At 53.6% G+C, this 24,601-nt stretch overlaps 2 protein-coding genes across 2 annotated transcripts; one reads left to right on the top strand and one right to left on the bottom strand.

Moving 5' to 3' along the window:
- Positions 1-1,530: 1,530 nt before the first annotated feature.
- TGME49_212810 (hypothetical protein) lies at positions 1,531-18,392 on the bottom strand (the record flags this gene model as incomplete). Its single annotated transcript, XM_018779576.1, has 4 exons — positions 1,531-2,681; positions 3,103-3,214; positions 3,638-3,690; positions 3,984-18,392. 4 exons carry the CDS (start codon positions 18,390-18,392, stop codon positions 2,010-2,012), a joined length of 15,246 nt encoding a protein of 5,081 aa, XP_018637860.1. The 3' UTR covers positions 1,531-2,009.
- A 2,143-nt stretch (positions 18,393-20,535) lies between these two features.
- On the top strand, positions 20,536-24,090 carry TGME49_212800 (hypothetical protein). The gene is made up of 2 exons (XM_002370988.2): positions 20,536-22,615; positions 22,974-24,090. The coding sequence occupies exons 1-2, from the start codon at positions 21,323-21,325 to the stop codon at positions 23,694-23,696; spliced, it is 2,016 nt and encodes a 671-aa protein (XP_002371029.1). The 5' UTR covers positions 20,536-21,322; the 3' UTR covers positions 23,697-24,090.
- Positions 24,091-24,601: the final 511 nt, after the last annotated feature.

The raw sequence follows: 24,601 nt of genomic DNA, 5'->3' as shown, positions 1-24,601 counted from the left end.
CCTAGCAACGCCCCCCTGCGGCGAAGATAGTCATGTGCAGGCTTGACTGTCTGCTGTTTTCTTGTGCAGCACCCACACGCACACATGCCTTTCGAAAAGAAAGAAATGCATGCTGTTGCAAAACTGGCCTCTTTGCGCACAGCATGGGTGTTCTCGAATTTCTGATTGCACAAAAATTGGCCCAGAAATCAAAAGCCACACAAACATCGACCGCTGGCGTTTCACGCCCCTGCCGCTTGTATCTAACTTGGCACTTCGAGGCACAGAATTCGCGTTCCGTCTCTCTTCCGTTCTTTTCGCACAACTAGACCTAGGGTGAAGCAAGGATGGCTTCTGTTCTCATAATAGAGAACCACACAGAAGTCCAGGTGAAAATCGTCGGTGAGTTTGCTCCCTCCTGAGTTGATTCTCGATTCGATTGGATGGGGGTGACCTCGTCCCTCTCTTCTGTGGAGAGTATTAGCTTCCTGGGTTTCTCGTTTTTGTTTTTACGCTTGTAGGCTTCCTTCCGTTGGCAGATTGGGAGTCGTTTGCGAAACAAGGTGGGGAATGCAAGACTGGCAGGTGTGCCTTTACAGCGATCACGTTTTGGGGAGTTTGCGTGCTCTTGAGGGCACCGTGCCTACGGTAGAGTGACACAAATGACAAAAGCCAGGAGGGATAGTGAGTAGGTGGTTAGAAGAATCAAAAAAAAGAGGCTCTGTCTACACTCGTGGGGGGAAGCCACATACATACATGATGAACTCAAGCAGATTTCTCCATGCTTAAGCGGAGCGCCGCCACCAGTGGTACCCTTTTTCCGCCGATCCTCGATCGCTGTAATTGACTAGACGTCTGTGCCTTTGGCGTCCTCATTGAAGGCATCACACAAATAAGCCAAACGCCCTGGGACTTCCCTAAACGTATACTCACGCAGCTGTCTGCGGGAACGACACACACGAATGGGTAAGAGCGACTCAGAGCTACGAGGGAAAGCAGTGTTGTTATGCGTTTAAAAAACGGAAGACCGCCGAGAGTGCAAAGCAATCTGGAATATTGTTATGTGTCGATGAACTGCCGCAGTTCCTTGTTTGGCTCCATCGTGTGTTCAACCAGTGATCGATACGAACAAGCACCCAGTGACGATCCTCACTTTCGAGGATGCTTCTTGTGTTGGGCATTATAGATGACGGCATGCTGAAGTTCGAGTCATCTCACGCACAGCGCGAATCGAGGCACGCAGCGAATCGTGTCACACGCTTCATGAGAGTCGTGGTCGCCACGATCTTGTTCGAAACTAGGATGAAGTACGCAGTTTCTGAAGTGCAGACTATGGGGCAAGACCGCCAAGGGAACGCGTAGTACACCCACAATCCATGGACGGAACATGACGCCAAAGACTAGCGAACGAGGTGGGCAGAAGGGAGAGAAAAGTAGATATTGGAGAGATTTTCTTCAACGCACACCAAAAAGGATAGGAAGCAAATGCGACAGCAACACGTGAATGTACCCTCGATGTACTCCCGGTAGAAGCGTCGGGCATACTGGGAGAAAATGAGACAGAAACCAGCGGCAGACATACAGGCCGTCTTTTCCCTCGGTCTGGCTTTCCTGTAGCGTGGAGCACATGAGCACTAAAGCACGGCCTACAGCAGAGGACTTGAAGGTGTACGCATTCGCTGGCAAACACGAAAAAGGATCGATGCAGCGATCTCTCCTCCACCACTTGTCCACACGAGCAGAGAAAAAACGAGATAAGCAGACTAGGAGGGGCTGGGAAACAGAGTCGAAAAAAATGAGCAGTTGAGGCAAAATGGTGAACAACACAGAGGCTCGCCGACGGTGGCCTCTGGTCTCTGCCTTCAGTCGAGGTCGTAGAAAGAGAATGTGAGGCGGAAGATGTATCTTTAAAGAAGGTCTCACAGTGCCTACATTTTAGCTGTCAGTTTTTTCTTCTTTTCCCGTTGATTCACGCAACGACGGTTTCCTCGCTCCTCACAGACCCCTCTGCTGCCTTTCCTTGCTTCTTTTTAACTCTGGTTTTTCTCTTTCGTCGTGTGCTGTTCTTCTCCGCATGAGGACAGATGCACCGATGCCATACAGGGGGAAGCAACGACAGGGACATCCTGAGGGTGCCTGGCTGAGGCACCTGGTTTGCTCTTCCGCGACGACTCAATTCTTTGCGTGCGAGGAATTTCACCGGCAGTTTCGGCTTCTTGCTTCGGAAAAGGTCGTGAAAAGGAGACAGGGTCCGGTGAAGAGACTGTGAAAGCACCCAGAGCAGGCGAGTAGTTGAAGGGCGAAGGCGACAAAGAAGACGGAACAGAAACAGACGGTGAAGAGCACGAAGGGGGAAATGAGGGGGAAATGCCGCTGGGAAGCCACGGAAACGAGAAAGGAAAGAACGGCGATGCTCGATAATCGGGAAAGGCCGAGGCCGCCGCAGAGCACGTCGTACAGGACGGCCCGAAAGACCTGGAAGACAAGGGAGGAAAGGCCGTGGAGGCCGACGACGAAGAAGGCTCGAGCCGCACCAGCATGCCTGCAAGCGCATCTGGAGCTTGCAAAGCAACAGAGGGCCATTTGTCGGAGCCGTAGGAGGAAGAAGCGTCAGTCGGATACGCAGAACGACGGAGAGCTTTTCGTGCGATAAATCGAAGAGGTGTTGAAATCAGTTTGGGTTTGAAAGTGCACTCTTTGAGCTGCAGGAAAACAGGAACACTCAGAGCGACAAGGTTGCGCGAAGCAGGCAAACGATCTGCACACGGATTCTGGACGTGCATTGACACGAAAAATGCGGATCCTATCTACAAATATATATATATATATATATAAATATACATGTATAGTGTTAGAGTGAGCAGAGAAGGATCGAACAAGGAACCGGAGACGAACAGCGGAAGAAACAAAGGGTTCTCTCGCTGTCAATCCACGTGGTGACTTTCTGGGGAGGATAACCGATGTGGACTACGGGGTCGTTCTTAAGCGCGATGTAGTCCTGGACACTGGATCCAAGAGCGCTTTGAGCGAACGATATTTGAGCAGATGGTATACATACGTTGGGACCTCGGATACACAGGTGCCAGTTACCTACAACTATTGGTCATCCTATAAAGTAAGTACCTCTTCGAGCTGTCTAAGCTCCTTGATGAGCCTTCGCTTCTCTTCAGCGCACCGCTCCATCCGCGCCAGTTGAGCGCAGTACAGTCGAGCTGTCACGGGGTTTCTCAACAGCCTGTCACACAGGCGCACTTCGAGGATCAGAGAGCGCGGCATCAAAATAAACAGAGGCCGGCGCAGCACAGACGTAGTCACCGAGAAGAGAGACACAGAGAGGCTCACACGGAGACGAGTGGGAGGGTCGGTAAGACCACCCTCAACGCTGAACCGCAAAAGGGCAAGAAAAGAAGGCGAAGACGCTGCTAAACATCCCTTTTCTGTGAAACCTACTTCCCTTCTCCAGAGAAAAAAGCCAGCAGACACGTCGGAAAGAGATTAGGAGCTTCGAGCTCGACAGTTGGCGCAGTCTGTAGAATGCAGTCTACAGTCTCCAAATGCAGTTGAGATCGCTTGATTATGCTTTGTTCCTCCCACCCCGCTAGAGCAGCAGCATGTGTCAACAGGACGCTTTCTTTCCTAGACCGAGGCAAAGACTTACGAGAGAACGGAGGCACTCGGCTCGCTACTTCGACGGGGCTTGAAGACTTGGGGCTGTGGCAGAAGACCCACAGTACACAGTTACTTACAAATGCGTGTGGATGGATCTATGCGTTTCTCTATGTTAGTCTGGAGAGTCACATGTGACCTTGAACGAAACACCATCAGGTTTTCTAGCAGTGTTTCGCATCACTCTCCGCTTAAACCAAGAGACACGGGTGCTCCAGAAGCAATGAAACTCGACGAATCATGCAACAACCTGTTCCTCGCTGCACACAACTTGAACTAGAAAGCTTTGTCCATTAAACCACCACAAGCCATGTTTCATTCCTGGGACTTTCGCCCACCTTGAAGGGAAAAAGATCCAGCTTTTTGCAGTTGCTGTGGGTCAACGGGACACCTTGGCAGCTGTTCCTCTCTGTGTTACTTCTTCCGGTGTCTGCTGGTCCTAGTTGACGCAAAAATCTGAGATTTGTTCTCCCTTTGGAAACCCCCGTTTGTTGGAGAAGGCCTTCCCGTGTTTCTCTCTTCGTGTCTCTTTGCTGGCTGGAGTGTGTGGTTTTCTGCTTCCACGTTGATCCAAAATCTCCGGCCATTTGGAAGTGAGCAGAAGACTTGGAGAAACAGATCCGCCCGACGCAGCTCTGCGCCCTCGGTCTTTGTCGAGGATTTTTTCTTCCATCTTCTGGGCCTGATTTTTCTGCTTCATCCGCTCTTTCTGTGTGTTCTTCTCTGGCCACTTGTACCCTCGAATCTCCCGTCGGAATCCGACAGGAAGACAGGAGGAGAGGACTGTCGCAGCTCATGGCTCTCGCACGAAGGATGGGCATTCTGCACGGTTTTCTCTTATCCCCCTGCGCCTTTGTCAGGTTTTTCTCTCCACTTTCTTCTTCCCTCGAGACGCATGAACCATGGTCTGTGTCGGGTCTCTCCGAACGAGACGAACAGGGGAACGAGGCAGTCTGGCAGGTGCCGCTCAGCTCCTGAAAGTCGATAGCAGTCAAACCGTCTGTCCTCTCGAACTGTTCTGTCTCCTCTGCCTTCGCTGCTGCTGGAAACGTTCTCTTCATGCTTCCTCTTTGAGATGAGAGAAGGGCGCGCTCGCGACGCGCATGCCCCTTCATGTCAGGAAGGCGCAACCATGTCCTTCCGCGTTTCTCCTGTTCTTCCTTTCCGTTTCGTTTTCTTCCTGGCGCCTGCGCCTGTGTTCTGAGGGAAGGAGAAAAACTGGGGCCTGCAGAAGTACGGTGACCATTTGGGGAATGGTTCGGCGGACGAACAACTTCTCTTGGCTTTTCCCTGTGTTCTCTTGGTTCCGGCGCGAGCCTTGAAACGCCCTCAAGAGTGTCAGTGCGTTCGGAGGCTCTCCCGAGAAAAGACGAGAGAGGCGAGGGTGTCTCAAACCTTTTCTGTGTGTGAAGAGTCTCTGGACGCGGAAAGGAGCTGTGACTTGGGGGGATGGCAGAAGGGAGGGAAGAGCCATGATGGTAGACGCAGCGCAAGGTGTCGCGAGAAGATGGAGAAGAGCGAAGCGAGGAAGCCGAAGAGCTTCCAGAATGGTGATCAGCCACCAAGCCGGCAGAGCCAGAGCGGGAGCATTGAGGGCGGGGGAACGAGGAGCAGCAAGAAGATGAAATGTTTGTTTTCGCTCCTCGGAGGCACTTCAGAAAAGAGGGAGATGAGTCTCTCTGGCATCGCTTGGAAGCAAGAAAGGGGTCGTAATTTCCTCGCGTTTTCCTTCCTATGCAGTTACTATTCTCCTCCCTTTGTGGCGATGCTGACATTTCATGGCTGCCCGTGGCGCAGCGCTGCTCCTCCTGGTGTGTGTTGTTTTCCTGCTGAGTTCTTTCTCGTCGTTCGCTCTCCATCAAAAGCCGGTTCTGCACCTCCTCCCTGCTTGGGATACCAGCTTTCTCCGTCATCTGTTCCGCCTCCTGCTGACAGGCTTCTGCCGGCCCAGAAGGCATCGAAGATGGAGAAGAAGAGAATGGCAGACGGCAGCAGAGGGTAGGCGTACCTACTTCTTTGTTCGCGTCTTGTTCTTGACCTTCTTGTCTCCCTTTTTCGAGGTCCTCCTTTTCTTTCTTGTTCGCTTCCTCCTCATTCAGCTGCCGCTTCTCTTCCTTCATTGGTTTGCGTCCCTCTGTCTGCTTTGTTGTGTTTGCTTTCTTGGCATCCGTTTCTCGTCTGTTACCTTCTTCTTCTCCAGGGCGACCGATTCTGTGTAACTCTTGCGCGCCCTCTGTTCCTTGGTTCCTTTGACCTCGTTCCTCTTTACTTCGCCCCCTCCCTCTTCTTTCGGCTGCCTCTTGCCCTGGATTTTGGATTCTATTCCTGATTTTCCAGTCTTTCTCGCTTCGAGTTTCGTCTCTGAGCAGTCCCTCTACGTCAGACTCTGTGCTGTGTTTCTGTGATTGTGCTGTTGCGTGCACCATCCTTGACTCCTCGGCAGCATCCAAGTCGTTTTCATCGTTTCTTCCCTGAGGTTTCTTCTCGACGTTTTCTCCGCATCGATCGGCGTTGACCTGAAGCCACAGTCTGAGCGTTTTCTCCCGAACGCGTCCCTGTTGTCTTCTCTCTGCTCGTCTCTCGTCATCGTCCTCTCTACTGTGCCTCCCTTGCTTTGCCTTGCCTTCGACTTTTCTGCACCCCAGTATGTTGGTCTCCACGACATCTTCCACCCTATATCTTTGTCTTTCACCTCCCTTTTCCTCCGCATGCTGTCCTTGCTTCCTTCTCTCTCCTGATCCGTCATCTCTCCGTCTCACTTCTCGCTGCTGCCTGTGTTCTCTTTGCGGTCTTGTGTCTGATCGTCTCTCCTCTCCGAATTCATTCTCCCTTTTCTGCTCCAGTCCTCCACTCGCTTCACTGTCGTTCACGCTGTCATTTGCATTCTCCGCGGTTCCGCTGCTGTTCGCTTTCTCCCCTGCCTCCTCCTTCTTTTCTAGATCTCTCTGTTGTCTCCACATGCCTGTTTGCTTCTCCTTGGTGGCGGTTTCGTCCTCCCGATGTTTTTTCCCTTCGAATCCTTCTGTCCCCTCTCTTCTCGATGGCGCCCCGCCGAGTGCCTCGTCCGAGCTCCGCAAACGAAAGCCCGAGACTGTGCGCTGAGATCGGCTAATATTCGGACGAAATGTGCATTCTGCTGCCTCTTTCAGTCGTCGGTCTCTCTCCTCTTCTCTCCTTTGCTGTTTCCGTTTTTCTCGGAACGAGGAGGGCCGGGCTAGTGGAAACTTGTGCGAGTTGAAAAGTCGGTCAAAAACAGTTCCTTCTCGTTTCTCGGCTTGTTTCCTCGAGCGTTGCTTCTCCTCCTCTGTCACCTGCTTCTCCTTGTGCCTCTGAGACTCTCTGCTTCTCCCTTCGTCCTTCTCTTCCGGCATTCTCTTTCTCTCCCGATCCGTTGTCTCTCGAGTCACCTCGTTCTGAGGCGCCCACACGAACTTCGATGACTGCGTTTTCTTCTCGCTCTGTCGAGGACTTCGAAGCCTCTTCGGCTGTGTCACGTCTGTCTCCTCCTTCAGCTGTGCGTTCCGCTTCTCCTCAAGGGTGAGAGAGCCGCGACTCTCCGGGGGAGAAGAAAAGAAGAGCGCCAGGAGCTCCTCTACTGGAGACCACAGCGCTGAGGGACTGGGCGACGCGACAAAACCTTTTTCCTTTGTGTCTTTTCCGCACTGCGGCACCGTCACTTGCTGAGGAGGCAGAGACACCCCACCATGTGCCTTCCAGAGTGAAGAGAGAGAAGAAGACCGGCGGCTGCTTGCTTCCGAGGAGAAATGGGAACAGGGCGGAGAACGGTTTCCTGGCTTTTCCTGGGGTCCAGTTCGTTCCACGACTGCTAGCTCCTTCGGCGAAGAAAACGCAAGATACGTACAGGGATCGGCGGAGCAATGCGAAGCAGGAGAGGCCGTCGGCCGAGGCGGAGACTGCAGAGCTTCATGGTGAGAAGGAGATAAGAAGGAAACTGCAAAACTGTTTCCCGGAGACGCGTCTCGAGAGCGGTCCAGTGCTGAAGGCCGGAGAGAAGAATCAGACGAGCTGTGGCTCGACTCGGCTTTGTTCTGTTGTTGTCTTGGGCGTCTCGCTGCTCTCTCTTGTGTGTTTTTCGAAGCGTTTCTCTGCGGCCATCCCTCTGGGAGCTTCCCTGCACCTTTCTTTGAAAGTTCATCGAAGGATTCGGTCTTTTCTCCCTTCCCGTTCTCCTGATTCACTTGGTTGCTTCGACTTCGGTCTTCTCTCTCAGCTTCTCTCCATTCCTCTTTAATTTCCGGCGTCTCGAGGCAAGTAGCCTCTCCGGTCCTCTCTCGACTTCGGCTTCGAAGGGCAGGCAGCGTGAGACCAAAGGGATGTGTGTTAAGCCCGTTAGACTCCACAAGTTTTTCTCGCTGTGCCTTCTGCAGACGGAAACCTCGGACGCGATTCGTCATGTTCTGGATCGCCTTCTTGTTCGGGACTTCCATTGTTTCAGAGATAAAGACATACGGATGGAGACAGGACAGGGAAGCAGCGAGAACGCGCTCCGGCCGCTCGTCTACTACTTTCTTGCTGTACACTTCACTTTTCTCCCTAAACGATTCTGTCTGTGTCTTTTTTCTCCTTCTTCGTTGCTTGTCTGGATCGTTCTCCTGTTCTCCCCGCAGGAGGACTTGGCTGGCAAGTCCATGGGTTCCTTTGCTTCCGTCTTCCTTCCGCTGTCTGCCTTTTCCTTGCGCCCTCCACGTTCGCTCGACTTCTCTCCATCGCTCTCCTTCGGTTTCAGCTTCTTCACGGCGCCGTTCAGGAGCTCCATGTCCCCATGTGCCTCGACAGAGTTCTGTCTCTGGCTTGATGGAGAGACAAGGAGAAGATGTCGACGGCACGCAACGAGGAAAACGAGAAGAGGGTCGTGGGCGGACTTCCAACTCACTCTCTTCGCATCGCAAGTGGTGAAGAACTGCCGCCTCCAGAGTGGAGCCCAAAGAGACGCGATCAAGCGACCGGTGACGCGGCGAATGTAGAAACGTGGATGCCCTGTGAGACCTCTCTGCACTCGCCTTGAGAGTCAGCGATTTTGCCTCTGCTCCACGTTTCGTCTTGTTGACCGGCCTTCTGCATCCCAACTTTTGCTCGACTTCTTTTCGCGTTTCTTCTCTCCTTCGTTTTTCTGGAAATGATTCGGCATCTGCGCTCTTCTCTCTTGTGTGCATTCCCCCTGTCCGTTCTCTGTGTCCTCTTCTCTTCCCTTCTGCCCATGACTCCTCTCTTCCTGTCTGCCTTTCTCTGCGGTCTGCTGCCTCGCTTCTGCTTCCTCCATTTCCCTCTTCGCTCCCCTCCATTTCTCTCCTTCCTTGTGTGCGGTCGTCTTCTCCGTCTCGTTCGTCGCAGCGTAGCTTATGATCGAACATCTTCCGGACACTGGAGTTCCTCTTTGTGCTGAGTTTCTCTGCCTCTTTCTTCGAGTCCTCGAAACCCGTAGGCGACGTTGACAGAAAAGGAAGCGCACAAGGTGGAAGCGAGGAGAACAGAGGCGGTTGAGAAACATGCAAGGAAGGGCAAGACTCGTTTGCCGTCTTGTGCGTTCTTTCGCAGGAACCTGGCTGGCGAAGATGCACAGAATAAGATCTGGAGGTGGAGGGACGACAAGAAGCCGAAGGAGCGCCTGTCCAGGACGGGGGAATAGAGACACTGGAGACGCGTTGGTGCGTCTCGTCTCTCTCTGCGAGGGAGAGAGGCGACTCTGGAGAAGCGACAGCGGCAAGCGGCGAAGAAGGAATACAGTGAGAAAGAGCAGCCTTTCTGGAGGGGGAAGAGAGCAGAAGAGAAGAGGCAATTGTGGGAGAGGAAGAACAGTCTGGAAGAGGAGGAGTACAGCGGCAGAGAAAAGAGGGCGTGAGCGAGGACAAACTGTCGGGCGATGGAGGGAGATGGGGGCCGGACGAAGAAGAAGCAGAAGAAGGTAGACGAGAACGACGACGCAAATCGCGACAGGAAGGGAGGAACAGTCGGAAATGCGGCGGGGAAGGCGAAAGAGCAGCAGGACGACCGGAGACATTGGAGTTGCCTGAAGAAGGCTGAGAACCGTCGGGGAATGGAGGCGGCTTAGCGGGGGCGGGATTCGACTGTGCGAAAGAACCTCGAGGCGACGAATGCCGAGAGGGAGAGAGTCCGTGCAAGGAGGGGAAATTCAGCCACGAAGAAGACGCGTAATGCGGAGGCGAAGAGGACGACGAAGAATGGTCCGAGGAGAGAAGCGGAGGACGGAAAAGAATCGAGGCCGACACTGAAGACGCAAGGCCGGAAGGCGAACAGCCAGTTGATGCGAGAGACGAAACAGAGAAAGGAGAATCTGCAACGGGCGAAGGAGGCGGGCAACGAGGAAGAGACGAATAGGATTGTGGAGACGAGCGCGCCGGGTGAGGAGACGAGGAGGGAACAACGGCGACAGCAGACGCAGAAGGAAAGAAAGGAAGATGAGGAGACGCAAGCGCCTCCAACGGAGGAGAAGAGTTTCCAGGCGTTGCAGGTCGACAATGCGAAGAAGACGGGTGAAACAGAGACGAATAGGAACGGCATGGAGAGAGAAAGGGGAGAACAGGTTCGAGACGGGATGGAGAAGGAGACTTGGAAGGAGACGAAGAGAGAGGACACCGTGGGGGCGAGGGGGAAGAAGCGGTGGAGGAGACAGGAGAAGCGCGAGAAGAGAGAGAGGGACAACTCAAAGCATATCGCGGAGGCGACGAAGAAGGCGAACTAGAAGACGAAGAAGAATGAGGAGAGCGAAGGGCAGAGTGCAGAACAGGAGAAGAAAGAGAACAAGACTCCGAAGGCGGACAACGCGGTGGAGAGTAGGAACTAGGAGAGGAAAACGAGGACCGGTGCGAGAGAGGCGGTGCTACAGCGGAGTTGTAAAGTCCGGAAGGACGAGACGGATCGACATCTGATGCAGACACGGAGGCAGGCCCGGAGAGAGGAAGGGGAGGAGAGACAGACAGCTTTGGTTCAACGAGAGAACCAGAAGCAGAGGGTGATAAGTGTGAACAAGAAGCGAAACCAAGTTCAGAGACGCAACGACGAGAGGAAGAACCTTTTGAACAGTGAGGGGCAGAAGACGGCCGACGCTGAGTGGAAGAAGGATAGGAGGAGAGAGAGGGAAAACAACTGCATGAAGGAGAACGAAGAGTGCCAGAGAGTGAACTGGAAAACGGGCATGTCCGAACAGTCTTGCAGGCAGAGAAGAAAGGAGGAACAAAGGTCAAGAGCCCCTGAGAACAAGCGCCCTGACACTGAGGAGAAGCAAGAGGGAGGGGATGAGACAGCGGAGGAAGTGGAAGGGGTTGAGAGGATAAGGTGGAAGAGTGACAGTGAGTTGAGTGAGACGCAGAACAACGGAGAGGACAGGAAAAAGACTCTTGGGCAGGCAAAGGAAGAAACTGAGAAAAGCACCCATACGCGGAGTTCAGCAATATGAAAGAAGGAAGACGAGTGTGACATAAAGACTGTGCGGAACAAGACGCTGACAAGAAGGAACATGACGAGGACGAAACTTGCGGGACTTCTGACACAGAACAAATGGAAGCCGGAGCTGGAAGGGAAGAAATAGAGGTTGAGGAAGTTGCGACAGAGGAGACAGTAGAGGATGAAGAAGAAGCACAGGAAGGAGAAGAGGACGAGCAGGCATGCGAGGCAGATGATACAGACGAGGAAGCGGAAGAAGCAGAGGAAGCAGAACAGGACGAGAAGGCAAAAGAAGAGGATGATACAGACGAGGAAGCGGAAGAAGCACAGGAAGGAGAACAGGACGAGAAGGTAAGAGAAGAGGAAGAAGAAAACGAAGAGGACGCAGACGAAGGGGTGCCATTGGCCGCGTAGGAGGAACTGGAGGATCGAGACGCTTCCAGGAGACAAGCGGAGGACGATGACGAAGAGGCAAGAGCAGCGGCGTGAGACATCGAGGACTGAACAGTTTCAAGGCGAGGACGAGATGCCGGGGGAGGCCAAGAAGAGTGACTGGAAACGCGAGACGGAGATGCGATCGCAGGGTGCGGAAGTGGACACGGTGAAACTCGCCAGCAGTTATTCGTGGGCATGGCTGGAGCGTTGCGAGGTGGAAGCGGAAGACGCGAACTCGATGGTTGGCTCAAAGAAGAGGTGATGGAAGGTACGGCCGAGCCCAAAGATAAGGACGAAGAAGAGGCCGAACAAACGGAGGGCGAAGTGAGAAGAGAGACAGGAGACAGATCAGGCGTAGGTACAGGACACCCACTCTGAGCTGTCGACGGTGAGAGGAGTCGCCGCGGAGAAGTCGAAGCCAGTGCCTGAGGCCCACGCTCGGGAAGAGAGTCCACTTGAGAGACAGAAGGAGACGAAGAGGACGCGGGGGATGTCTTGGCATCGGAGGAGTTCGCATGTGCCAGAAGGACCCCGCCGGGAGCCGCGGCGCTGGAGAAGGGAGAGGAGGAGCTGGGAAGCGACGGGATGACGGGAGCATAAGACTCGCCGCAAGCATTTGGCGGCTGTTGTTCTGCTTCAAGGGCGGGCAAAAGCGAGCACTGGCGGTCAGGCGAGACGCGCAAAGCCGAAGACTGGACGCGGTTTCGTTGCGGGACGATGTGACGAGGAGGAGGCGAGCGACAACCAGCAACAGAAGAGAAAGAACGCGATGGCGAGGAACACAGAACCGGAGATGAAGAAGGGGAGGAGCAGGAAGAGGAAAACGAGGAGGGGCATGCAGTCGAGAGAGGTCGAGACACACTGCCAGAGCCCACAGCGAAAAAGGAGCAGAGAGGTGGACGAGATGGGAGACGAGACGCCAGTGTCACTTTCAACTGTGCTGTGCCACCGCATGACGGTGGAGGCACTGGCGGCAGGCCTCGCCTTCGAGTTCCCGGAAGACAGTCGGGGGCGTTCGTCGCAGAGGTGACGGGAGGAGAGGAGGCGGAGGACGAGGCGCGAGAAGACGAAGAGGAAACGCAGGAGAGCGAAGGAGAAGAGGAAAAAGAACGGAAAGAAGAAGAAGGTTCCACGATTTCTGGAAGGAAGTCAGTCGCTGGGGTAGCCCCTGTTTTCAATACACTTTGTTGGCTTCCTCGGCTGTGGAGTGATGTCGCGCGAGCTGGAGACGACAGCGGAGAAGCCGTGAAACAAGGAACGCCTTTGGCAGCTTCACTACAGTCTGCGCTTTGTTGGCCATCCTTCTGTGGGTCGTGAGGGTGGACCGCACAGGTCCAGCTTTGGCTGCATTCTTTGTTTCCTTCCTCTCTGCCTTTTTCACCCTGAGAGACGCCACTAGAAGGACAGAACGGAAGCGCAGACGGCAGGAGGACGGGGGACAGAGGTGCACAAGGAAGAGAGGAAGGGAAGAGGCACGAAGCTACGCGGGAACCGTCAATCTGGGAGGGAGAATGAGGGTCGGCGAGAGAGTGGAAATATCCCTCCAGTTCCTCTAAAATCTGTTTCCAATCTTCGTCAGGCTCAGCTTGAGGTCGGGGGTGAACTGGCGCAGACGCATGGCACGAGGCGTCATCTCCCTCTCGCTCCCGAGCTTCTCGCTCTTGTTTTTGTCTGGGGCCTTGTTTTTGTGTTTCAAAAACAACAGCCTCTTGCGGCAGCCTTTCTTCTCTTGTGTCTCCCTGTCGCACTTCTGCATTTGTTTCTTCTCGTATCCTCGCGGGTGCTCCCGCTTCTCCATGAAGTTCGCTGCTACGACTGCAGCGCGGACTCGAGTGACTGTTTTCCTCTGCTCTTTGTGGTGCTCGTAGGCAGTCTCCATTATTTGACTGTCCATCGAGATCGACTCTTTGTATCGCTTCATCCAATTCGCCTTCTGGACTGCCTGCGACCTCCTTCTCACGTATCTGCAGGTTTTCTCTACCGTGTTTTTTCGCACAGAGGACTGTCGATTTTCCTGCTTCCTCCTCTCGGACGAGAGTGCCTTTCCCCTCTGCCGCCTGAGAGCTGCGGTCGAGTGCGGTCGAGGTCGGAGCGACTTGGTCGTCGAAGAAATGTCTTGTCTTCGAAGGTGTGTTGTCTTTTCCCGTGCCTTCTCCTTCTTCTCCAGCTGTCGCTTGTTGTTTTTGTGGTGTGTCTTTGTCTCCCGGTCTCACGGAGTTTCCAATCTGGCGCTCGCACGAGCTCCCCACAGTTCCAGCGCCTTCTGTGCAGAAGCGTTTGCGTCCGTCGCTTCCTGGGTGTCTTCGTGCTTCTCCCTTCTGAAGTTCCTCCGTCCTGCCCCTCTGAATTTCCGCTTCGACGCTCCCCTTTAAGTCTGTCCTTTCTTCTCGAGGGTCTTCTGCGTGGAGATCACGTCCTGGCACGAACGCCACTTTCTCCAGTTTCGAAGAACGAGAAGGCGACTGAAGCTCTTGTTTTTCTTCTCTTTCTCGACCAACTCGCGTTCTCTCAGCCCCTTGGCCTTCTTCCGCGTCCGGCCAACATGCGCCAGGCCTCTTGCAGGCCTCGTCACGACTCTCCCTTTCCTTTGAGTCTTCTTCTTCGCGTCTCACGTCTGCCCCGTTTCCTTCCCTGCTGCCCACTTTATACTCCGTCTTTCTCCCTATTTGTTCTCCTCCTGTCTGTCTCTCCTCGTGGTCGACTCTGCCATTCTCGGCTCCTCTGTCTTTCGCGTTCCTCTCCACTTGCATCATGTTTCCTTCTCGGGCATCTGCGTGCTTTCCTTCTGTCTCGCGGCTTTCTTCTTCTTTCTCTCTCTCTCCCTGTTCCTCACTCGTCCTTCCTTTACGCTTGTCTCCTCCGTGTGATGTCTCTTCCTTTCTCTTCTTGCGTTCTTCACCGTTTTCTTCACGTTCTTCTCTCTCTGCCCTCGCCTGTTCTGTCTCGTTGTTTTCTTCTCGCTGCTCGCCAGCGATGTGCGCCTGTCGTTTCCCCGCAAACAAGGCTTCCAGGTGGCTCTTCGCGTATCTGCTTTGTTCTTCTTCTCTTGCCGTCCGGTCTTCGGGGTCTCTGCGTCCTTCCTTCTGTATGGGCAGAGAGCGTGGAGGCGAAGTCGCTATCGTCTTCTTTTTTCCGGGAGACAGCGCGGTTTCTTTGTTCTTCCTTTGCGGGGACTCGAAGGTGAGCAAAGACGCCGGAGAGGAGGAAAAGGAGAGTGGCGAAGGCGAGGCGCCAGGAGAGCCACAGAAGGCTGGCTGCTCTTGGTTGGCTGCCAGAGTCGCTGTGCGACCTTGGACGCGAGAGAAGAAGTCGGAAAAGGGAGACAGTGGCGCCGTCAAGGAACGCGATGGTCGAGAAGAAGGTGGGGAAGAAGGTCTCTGGAGAGGCAGAGACAAACCGGGCGATTCAAAGCAGAAAGACTGGTGCGGGGGCGACTTCCCTCGTGTGTGTCGAGCGCGAGCTGCACAAGACCCTGGCTGCTCAACAGGAGCTCCTCGCAACGGACGTTCCCCCCAGAATCCATAGTGAAGTGAAGACGAACCGGCCATGAAAGACGTACAAGATGAGGAAGAAAAAGAAATGTAGGAACAAGACGCAAACGGGGAAGAAGCAGCGGAAGAGGACGAAAAAGAAGGAGGAAAGGAAGAAGAAGAAACAAGAGAAGAAGAAACAGGTGAAGAAGAAGAAACAGATGACGAAGAAGAAGCAAACGAAGGAGAGTTAGAAGAACAAGGTGCATAGAATGGTGCAGAAGGAGAACACGGGAGATGTTGTAAGTTGTGTAGATTCAGTCGAAAGGAGCCTCGACGTTTTGTGGGAGACTGACGGGCGTTACTTGTCTCTTTCGTTCTCCTTCTCGTCCTATCCAGAGCTTTCGTTTGTCTCGCCTCTGTTGCATTCTCTCCGCATGTTTGCTCTCCCCCAGCTGCATTTTGTGTTCCTTTGCTTGCCGCGAGTCTTCTCCTCGCGCGTGCGAAGAACAGCGAACAAGGTGACAGTGCCTCTTCCAGTTTTATTTTTCTTTCCCTGTCGGCATCGCTCTCTGAGCTCTTAATCCTGTCCATCAGCACCGCCTCTCCTTTTGACCCTCCCTCCTGTCTCTTTGGTTCGTCGTTCCCCGCCACACGGATCTCTTCGTTCCCTCCTTTCTCATTCTCTCCTTCGTGGGATCTTTGTTCCTTCTCCCTTGCTCTGGCTCTCGAGAAGAAACGCGAGCACGGGGACAAGTTCATTTTCTCTTTCCCCTCATTGCCCAACAAAGAAGCTGCGTTGAGCGGCTTCACTCTTGTCTCCTCGCGGCTGCTCTTCAGTCTGTACGCTTGTTCGGTGTGCCTCGTTTCCAGTTCTGCGTCCTTTGTTTTCTTCGTTTTCTTCTCCGGTCCTCTGGCCTGACGAAGTGACGCAAGTCGCGAAGGGGAGACTGTTTTTGTCACCGGTGTGAGAAGTCCGAAACGCTTTGCTGGGGTTGTCAGTGCCCTCTGTGCCTCTCGCAGAGTGCACGGTCCGGCTATGAGACCTGCGAGGCGAGTGGCGTCGGAAGCAGGTCCACAGAGTGGAGAAAAAAGCGAGGGAGAAGCAGAAGAAAAGGGAGAAGAGGGAGAAGACAGGAAAGAAGACAAGGACCCGTTTCCGGAAGAAGACTGCGACTGAGCACGCCAGATGTATGCAGCGTGCGAAGCAGGACTTGCTAAACCATTGTTCGTTTCCGGGTCGACTTGGATTCCCTTTTTATCGGTTAAAGTTGTCGGAGTTGCTACTCTTTCGTCTAGAATAGAGGGGAGAGAACCTGTTGATGTTTCGTTGGCCATCTCGCCTTTTCGACAGTTTTCTCGTGGTTCGGCTTCCTGCTTCCTCTCGCTCCCATGTTCTTCCTTGCTCCTCGCTCTCTCTGGTCTGCCCCCCTCCCTTGCCTGGGGTCCGTCTCGCCCAGCTTCTCCTTCTCTCGCTGAGAACTTGCGGGGCTGCGGAGTTGAACAAACCGCGCTCGGATCTCTCCGTTTTTCCTGTCTCCCCACAGAGAAAATCGAAGCGGAGACAGACGACGAGACAGGAGAAGGAGATGACACATGTGAGGCAGCGGAGGCGCGCCAAGGAGGAGAGGAAGACGGAGAAGAGACCTTGTTCTCTTCTCGAGTGGAGGCGGCGTTCAGGCGGCTGCTACTGTTGGTTGGAGGCAATGAACTGGTCTCCAAGCAGGCTGTGCAATGTGCTGCGACAGAAAAACGAGGACAAAAACTCGAAGAAGACGGACAAGAGCCAGGCGAACCACAGTTCGACTGCTGACAAGAAGAAGAGGTGCGTGGGGGAGGAGATGGCAAGGAAGAGAAGCAGGAAGAGACACGAGCTGGAGTCGAAGAGGGCAACTGAGACTTTCGGCAAGGAGAAGAACTTTGCAGCGGCTTTACGCAAGATGAACGAGAGCCCCATGAAGAAGATGCCGCAGACGGAGGGCTGTCGGCGGGATGTAACAAGGCGACAGAGGAATTCTTCTGACACAGGAAAGCAGGCAACATCGATGAGTCGCGAGAGCGGTCAGATGAAGGGAGAAAGTGAATTTTTGGTGGAGAACGAGAAAACAAAACATGAGGGGAAGGTCCGAAGGAAGGCGAAGCGCTTGCGTACGACGAAGCAGGAGAGAAAGGGCAATCCCTTCCACGGAGGCGGTGGAGAGAGAACAAGGAAGGCGAACACACGTTCTGAGGCAGAGACGAAGCCCCGATGAGCTCGTCTGGACCTGGAATCGAAGAAGGCGAACAGGCGGGAGAAATCGGAAGTCCTTGAGAGGAAGGATCGACTGCACAAGAAGAAGGCATGGCACGGTGGCAGGGTGAAAAGGAAGATACTGCAGAAGAAAGGGACATCGCGTTGCTCTTTCGAAAGAAGGGTGAGTCGGTCGCCCCCACACTCGGTGACAGTTCTTCCGTGAAACCTACTAAAGTCCTTCGCTCTGCCCCCGTAGTGGAAGCAGGACTGCGTGAGTCCTCTGCGGCTTCGTTGCTCGTTTGTCGCCTGGGCATGTGTGGCGTATTGCTGGGTGCTGGTGGGTCGAGTTGGTCCCTGAGTCCGAGGCCTGCCATGCCTGGAGTCTGCGGCACCAGAGAGGCTGTCTGTTTTTCTCTCCTGTCGCCCTCGTCCTCGACTGACTTTTCGCCGGACAGTCGAAAGCCGGGCTTCGCGGGAGCTCCGTGGACGAACACAAGCGCGTCTTGACGCACGCTCCACTGAGGTCTCTCTCCACAGAAAATTTCGATTGCTTCCCGGACAGAGCAGGAGTCGCTTCCTTGTCGAAATCGAATTCCCCCGGACTCGACTTTCTTCACAATCGAGTGCAGTCGAAGACTCGCTTCTTCGCGCTCCCTACAAGGGACCGACAACGAGGAAGGAACTGCTCTCTTACAAGGAGACGACAAACGCTTCGGATTCTCTCGTCTACACAGCGGAGACGACGAAGAAGACGAAGAAGCAGAAGTGGAAAAAGATGCAGAAGAAGTCCAAGAGGAAGACGAAACGGTAGAGGAATGCATTCGGTGGAGAGGTTTGTACCTCGGTGTCTCTACGTTTGATTTTCGTTTCTGACGAGAAGAGTCACACAGGAAAGGTGACTGCCTTTCACGGAGGATAGCCTTGTCGCCGGAGGCACTGTACCCGCAGGCGACAGGAGACTTTCGTTTTTCTCGTTTTTCTTGCCGGCCTCTCTCCGGTCTTTTTCCCTCCTCTTCCCTCTGCCAGGAAGAAACAAATCTGGAAGGAGCTAGGGCGTTCTGAAGAAGAGTCACTGGCGCTGAGTGGCACCCCGGTGGAATTCCAATGCGTGTGACTTCCACGAGCTTCGGTCTTGTCCCTCTGGGCGAGGCGAAGGGTGAAGCGCAGTTCGCTGATACATAAACCATGGTGGAATGCGGAGACGACGTGTAAGAGAACAGGCACAGTTTGAGGAACCGCAAGACATGCCGTGACGCTAAATCTGTGACCTGTGTCGCACCTGAACCTCGATAGAACTGCGATTCTTTCCAGACTTCTTTTCTGGAGTGTCAAACACAGAAAACAAAGAGACAACGTTGCGTCCGTAAGCCGCAAATTTCACCACATTGTGGGCTCCCGCGTAAGACGAGAGAACAACGGCGCCCTGACTCCCTAAGCCAGGCAACAAGAGTTATGCAGATGAGCTTGATAGGCACTACATCCCGAGGAACGCGTGAGAACATTAGCTCCCTGCAGGCGTTTCTTGTCACTACTTTTTGTTTCGTCCATTTCTCAAACAAATGCATATATATATATATGTTATATGTGCATCTATGCTCATGGTGTACCTGTGGAGTAAACGTCAGTAGGTACGTCAAGGATAGTTTTGAGCACATATGTATACAAATGTCTCTTCAAATATAGTCATTAGTATTTAAAGACGAAAACGGGATTTCGATGGGTCCTTCTGTTCAGAAAAGCTCCGTTATTTTCTTTTGCCCGTCCTTGTGATGTCCGTCCTCGGCGTTAAGAGGGTCGTTGCAGAAGAAAGCAGTTGTCTCTCTCTCTCAGTGTCCGAGAGATAACGAGACTATCACAGGCGGACAGAGTTTCCACGTATGTCCGCATGCACATTCGCCTTCCAGCTTCATGCCTTTTAGTATACGGAGCGCAAAAATATCTCTCGGGCCTGAGTGTGTATAGGATGCAGCGATAACTAGCTTGCCTGAAAGCTAAGACCATAACAATATCATGCCAGGCTCTCCGTAAAATAGAGAGCGATTGCCACTCTTTCCCTTCACCTTCTTTCCCGAGCATTTTTGCAGACGGACGGACCCCATGCCGCTTCGTTTTCAAAGAGTAGCCCAGGTTCTCGCGCCTGCTGTTCGTGGCGAAACCAAAGTCTACAACTGTTTGTCCACTCACATGGGCAGCTGATAGACCGTTAAACGCGAGTTTTCCAGCTGTCTGCTGTTCTTAAAAGCCCCTCCTGGGACCGCGAAAGAGAGAGAGAAGCGCGGCCACACCGCGGTTTAACACACAACCTCTAGCGATTACTTCCTTCAAAAAGCTGAAGCCGCCCGAGCGAGAGGAAGAACCGACGAGAGCACAAACGCTAAAAGAGAATGACATTTCGGCTTTACGGGGACGCCTGAAGACCGAGGAAAACAACTCTCAAGGCTGAAGACACAGGGAGGTACGCGGTTCTATTAGAGAATAAGTCGGCTGGGCAGACAGACTGCTCGTGTGCTTACAGTGGCAGATCAAATCTACTAGCACCACGCTCCTGTAACCACTACTCAATTCTGCAGCATTGTTGCGCCGGTTCACGGCAACCAAGGAACTGGGAAACAGAACGAAGAGTTTCAACGTGGAAAAGAGGTCTCGCTGGAGTAACGTGGTCGAGAACGACAGAACTGTTGTGTCTGATATGGTCCGTTCCTCGGGCTAAATCTTAATTTTCAATTCGATTTCGTGGGGCCCTCTTCTCTACTTTCTCTGTTGCGTACTACATACGCCTACACATGTCTGCATGTGTAAACAGACGGATGATAAGTACCCCGGCACCTTTCACAGGGGTTTGGTGGACTTTAGGTTAGGCAGTATACGGGACTTCACGTGGTAAAAGGCGTTTCCTATTTTCTTAACTTTTCCCTCGAATGTAGGGGCAAGTCGGTGTGGATTCGCGAGAGTGCGGGTGTATAGAGGCGCGGGAGAGCAAAGAACGAGAAACGGATCTGCGAAGCCAATAATACAGCTGCCAGGGGTACCAGAGAAAGCGCGGAGAAGGTCACCGTGGAGAATTGCTGTCTGCGATTGCCACATGCACTTCGACCGCAGGTCCGCCGAACACATCGCGAGAAAACTGAAAGAAACACACAAGTAGAGAGAGACACGAACGCAGCAGAGAAAATCCACAAGAAACAGTCGAACATCAAGAGGTGGAGGGTCCACACGAGGGTGTCGCGCAACATAAGTGGGCCGCGAGCGCGAGCACACCCCGTCGAAGACAGAAAAAACGGGAGGGTTCGCCGCGGTTGGCATGGTCGCTTTCCGTAGTTTTGTGGTATTCTGGAAAAGAAGACTTAACGATTAAAGCAACTGTTACTGCCAGACACGTCAACTTCCTCTGTTGAGGTGGGTCTTGAGTCTGGCCTTCTTGCGGTGGAGCAGAACGAACGAACATATACGCAGAGTTCCCCCTCGCCCGCCTACTCCGCGTACCTGTTTTTTCGCCTGCTTTCTCGGCGGCCTTTTCTCTCGCTTCTCTCTTCTTTGTCATCTTTCCCCTTGTGCGGTATCTGTACCCCCTTTCTCGTGTTTCTGTCTTTTTCTTCCCCCAACTCATCAGTTTCTCTACGCTCTGCGGCTTTGTCTTCACCGCCCACCTTTTTCCACTGCTCCTTCTCTCAGTGCCCTCATCCTCTCACGCCAAAGCCTTGCTCGGCTGTTTTTTCCCCTGTGTTCCTGGGCACCCTATTTCTCCGTCTCTTTTGCTTTTCCAGCCGTCACGTCGCGTGTGTGTAGGCCTTTTGCATCCGTTTTCCCCTTTTCACCATCTGCTTCATCTCACTCGCCCAAAGACAGGTATCTCTGCCTCTGTCGTTTTCCTGTTTCTCTGGCGTTGCGGTCTGTCATCTTGTCTGTCAGAACAGTCGCATTATCCAGCGCCATTCCTGTTTCGCCTTTCCATAGACTCCAGCTGCTCTTCCTGTTCATTTTCTGCTCCGCTTCCCCCCAGTCTACGTCATCTCAACTATGTCACTTTCGAACGCTGTAGAACTTGGGTTTCGTTTACAAAGCGCTTCAAGATCTAAACAGGAGTCAACCTTGTTGTCGTTTTTACTTCGAACTCGATATGGTTCTCGTTCGAAGCCCGCGGTGGGGGCCTGCCCCTGAGGCGGCAGGTTCTTCCTCTCCGCTGCGAGAACCTCGCGTCTCTCCATGCGAACGAAACGATGCCGGTTCTCCATTTCCACTCTCCTCAAAGTCACGCCTTAGACTCGGCACAGAGCGACAGTTGCCGCCGTCTGCTGCGGAGTGTCCGTCCTTTTCGTTTTCGTCCTCTCCCCTGCCGCGACGACCGTCTCTCAACGCCGATGTCTCCGGCATTCCTCACCCGCGTCTCTCGTCCTTGGACGCGAGAGAGGGAGAAGAGGGAAGACAAGCAGATGAGAGCAGAGGGCGAGCAGCTGAGGAGGGAGAGGAGGAAGAGAAACGCTTTGCCGCAAGCGCAGGAGACAGCAGAGGACAAGCCGGAAATCTGTCTCGCGCATCTGCGATTCGCTCTTCTCGCCCAAAGATGGGCACCAGTGGCGTCTCCTCCACCACGCTCATCCCCCTGCCTTCTCGAGCGTCTTCGACTCTTCGCCATGCTTCTTCACCCAGCCGTCCTGTGCTCGCGAGACTCTCCTCTTCGTCTCCTGTCGGCTCTGGCCGTGGAGCCCAACTAGCGGCCCCTGCGACCGCAGCACGAGAGGACGCAGGCCACTCCGATCTCTCGCCGTCGAGCGTCGCCGCCTTCTCTCCGTCGAAGCGCCTTCGGAGAACCGAAGATCAGACACACAGTTTCTTGTCGCAGCCCTCCGAGCCTGCTCTCCCGGCTTTGCACTCGGTTTTGACAGGCTCCGAGGAGACTGAGAGAGCTGGGTTCAAGTCCATGTCCTCCTCCACGGCTAGCAGGTCCTCGCCTCTCAAGACCAACGCGATATTTCTGATGGCTTCAGACTCCCGACAGGAGGGGGCGCCCGCAGCCTCCGCAGAGGTCTCTGCTCGAGGAGACATGCATGGAGTGTCGCCGAGTGAGAGGATCTCTGTAGCGGAGGAAAGAATCTCTCCGCTTTCGTCGCGATGCTCCAGACGCGCGCCTGCGAGCGCAAACGAAGTGCCTCAGAGTGCCGCGTTGTGCGCAGACAAACATTCGAGAAACGAGAAACTTCGGGAACTCGAAAACCTTCAGCACGTTCTGCCTGCTTCCGGGTCACTGAGGGAGTACGTACAGCAGGCAGGTGAAGAAGCCCGATGGAGAGAGAGAGGCGACAGCGGACCGTTTTCTCTTCCCAAGACTGCGGAAGAGTTCCGAGACCAGTGGAGACCAATGGTCGACGCAACTGTCAAGAAACTTTGCGATATGACTGACGAAGAAAAACAGGTGAGACACAGTCCCGTCTCATGTAGACGAGTCCGCCTCTCTGGACCAGATGATGTGCGAAACACAAGGAACGCAGCGGGCGCCGTAAATCCTTACCATACGTACATATGTGTACATTTGTAGACGTGCTATGATCAGATTTATGTCACATATCCAGAAGTCCGTCTTTTGACGTATTTGCCCCCAGCAAATGCGTAGCTGCTCGTCTTCTCATGTTCGTGTGCTTGATTTGCCGCAGTGTGTTGTTAACAGAACAGAGAATAGGTCCAAATGTCCCTTTCTGTCTCTCTCGAAATGCCTGGCTCTCAATTAAGGTGTGTGGAGGCGCGTACAGAGGTCTTCTCCCCCCATTTTTCAGGTGACCCCTTACATCATGCTCGAGGGCCGCATGCTGCGCGCTGTCCGTCGGGCGTCGGCGTCCCTGGCGAATCGACGAACGAAGGCTGTGGCCTTCAACTCGGAGGTTCGGGATTTGTTTTCAAGGGAGCAGCGACTGTATGACGAGAGCGAACGGGAGTTTGAAGTCGTCCAGCGCGTCGCGCAGGACCAAGCCGGCGGCCAGGAGAAGCTGGAAAAGCGCCTGAAAGACACGCAGAGGAAGAAGGAGCAGGTCGAGGTGTATCGACAGCAAGTGCACAAGAAGATGGCAAATCTGTCCTTCACGAGGCAGAAGAAGCTGCGGCTCTTCGAGGCGCTCGAGAGCGCGAAAAAAGAGTCGTCCTCGAAGGAGAAGAGCCTGCAAGCCCTGTACCAACTGCTGCAGTGCACCACGCGATTCAAAGTGAACAAAGTCGACGGCGGCCTCGTCACCGGGGCGCTTGTGCCGGAGCAGAAGAGCGCGCTCTTTCCCCAGCTGCGGAAGGTGGGGAAAAATGCCCAGCAGATAATCAAACACGGCGAGGGCGACGAAGAAGACATGTTAGAAGACACCACGGCAGAACCTGCGATTCTCACGCTGGATTGCGAAAAAGAAAACCAAGGAGGAATGGATGCGGACGTCCTTTGGAGCCTCATCGAGGACACTCTGGGCGTTGGAGGCGTCCCCGTCCCTCAGCTGCTCAGTGCTGTTCGGGGCGAGTAAGTCGGAGAAAGAACGAGGGAGAACAGAGAGGATGGCGGAGAGAAAGCGGAGTAGACACGGCGCAGACGATAGAAAAGAGATCGAAAACTTGGCGAAAAGGGAGATCTCGACTACTCCTTTTTGTGGCCTCGACACGAGGAGAAAGAGGGATAGAGAAAGGGTCAGGAAACAGCGGGGGACGGGATTTCGACAGCCGTAAAAACAAACGTTTCTTTGACGAATGTTGCGCAGCTCTTCCCTCGTCCCTTTCTTTCTTCCGTCGATGCTTCCTGCCCTCAAATATGTAGTGTGAACCTTGTAAAAACATTCAGAATCGTAAGGCTTGCCATGGGAACCTAGCGCGGCCGTCGAACGCTCAAAGCATCTTACGTGCTTCGATTTGTTAGTCTCTGAGACAGGATTCTTCATATGTCTTTTCTGGGGAGTATATGCGACGAGTTGGACTGCTTGTCGCCCATCTTCCAGTGCACGCAACTATATTCCGTTCTAGAAAAAAAACCAATAGGTAGATAGACCCTAAACCTAATGTCCCAACACCAATCCTACACACAGGCTCTGAATCGTACACATACGTACTCCAGATGCATTTCCCATTCTTTGCCGCAGCGCTGAGACGATTGACGTCTTTCTCGAGGCTTCTTCTCCAGTTTGTTTCCACTGCAACCTCTCTGTCTGCTCTTCACAGCCTCTCCTCGAAGTGGCCGCGTCAAACGAACGAGATCTCTTAGAAGAATTCGTTCCATCCCTACCATACACTTACAGTGTACACAGGTTTCCAAGTATTTACCTACAATATAAATATATATATATATATATATATATCGATAAACACACACAAATGCATATGGATACTTCGTGTTAGTTTTAGGAGAGGTGGAGTCGTGAGTAATCAAGCGGAATGTACG

The sequence above is a fragment of the Toxoplasma gondii genome, chromosome V (genome assembly GCF_000006565.2).
Source record: "Toxoplasma gondii ME49 chromosome V, whole genome shotgun sequence".
NCBI classification, from domain to species: domain Eukaryota; phylum Apicomplexa; class Conoidasida; order Eucoccidiorida; family Sarcocystidae; genus Toxoplasma; species Toxoplasma gondii.
This window is presented reverse-complemented; position numbering and strand designations above follow the sequence as displayed.

Coding starts and splice junctions, on each gene's coding strand:
- TGME49_212800 (XM_002370988.2), top strand. CDS start 21,323: ATGGTTCTCGTTCGAAGCCCGCGGTGGGGGCCTGCCCCTGAGGCGGCA. Junction 22,616..22,973: donor TGACTGACGAAGAAAAACAG/GTGAGACACAGT, acceptor CCCATTTTTCAG/GTGACCCCTTACATCATGCT.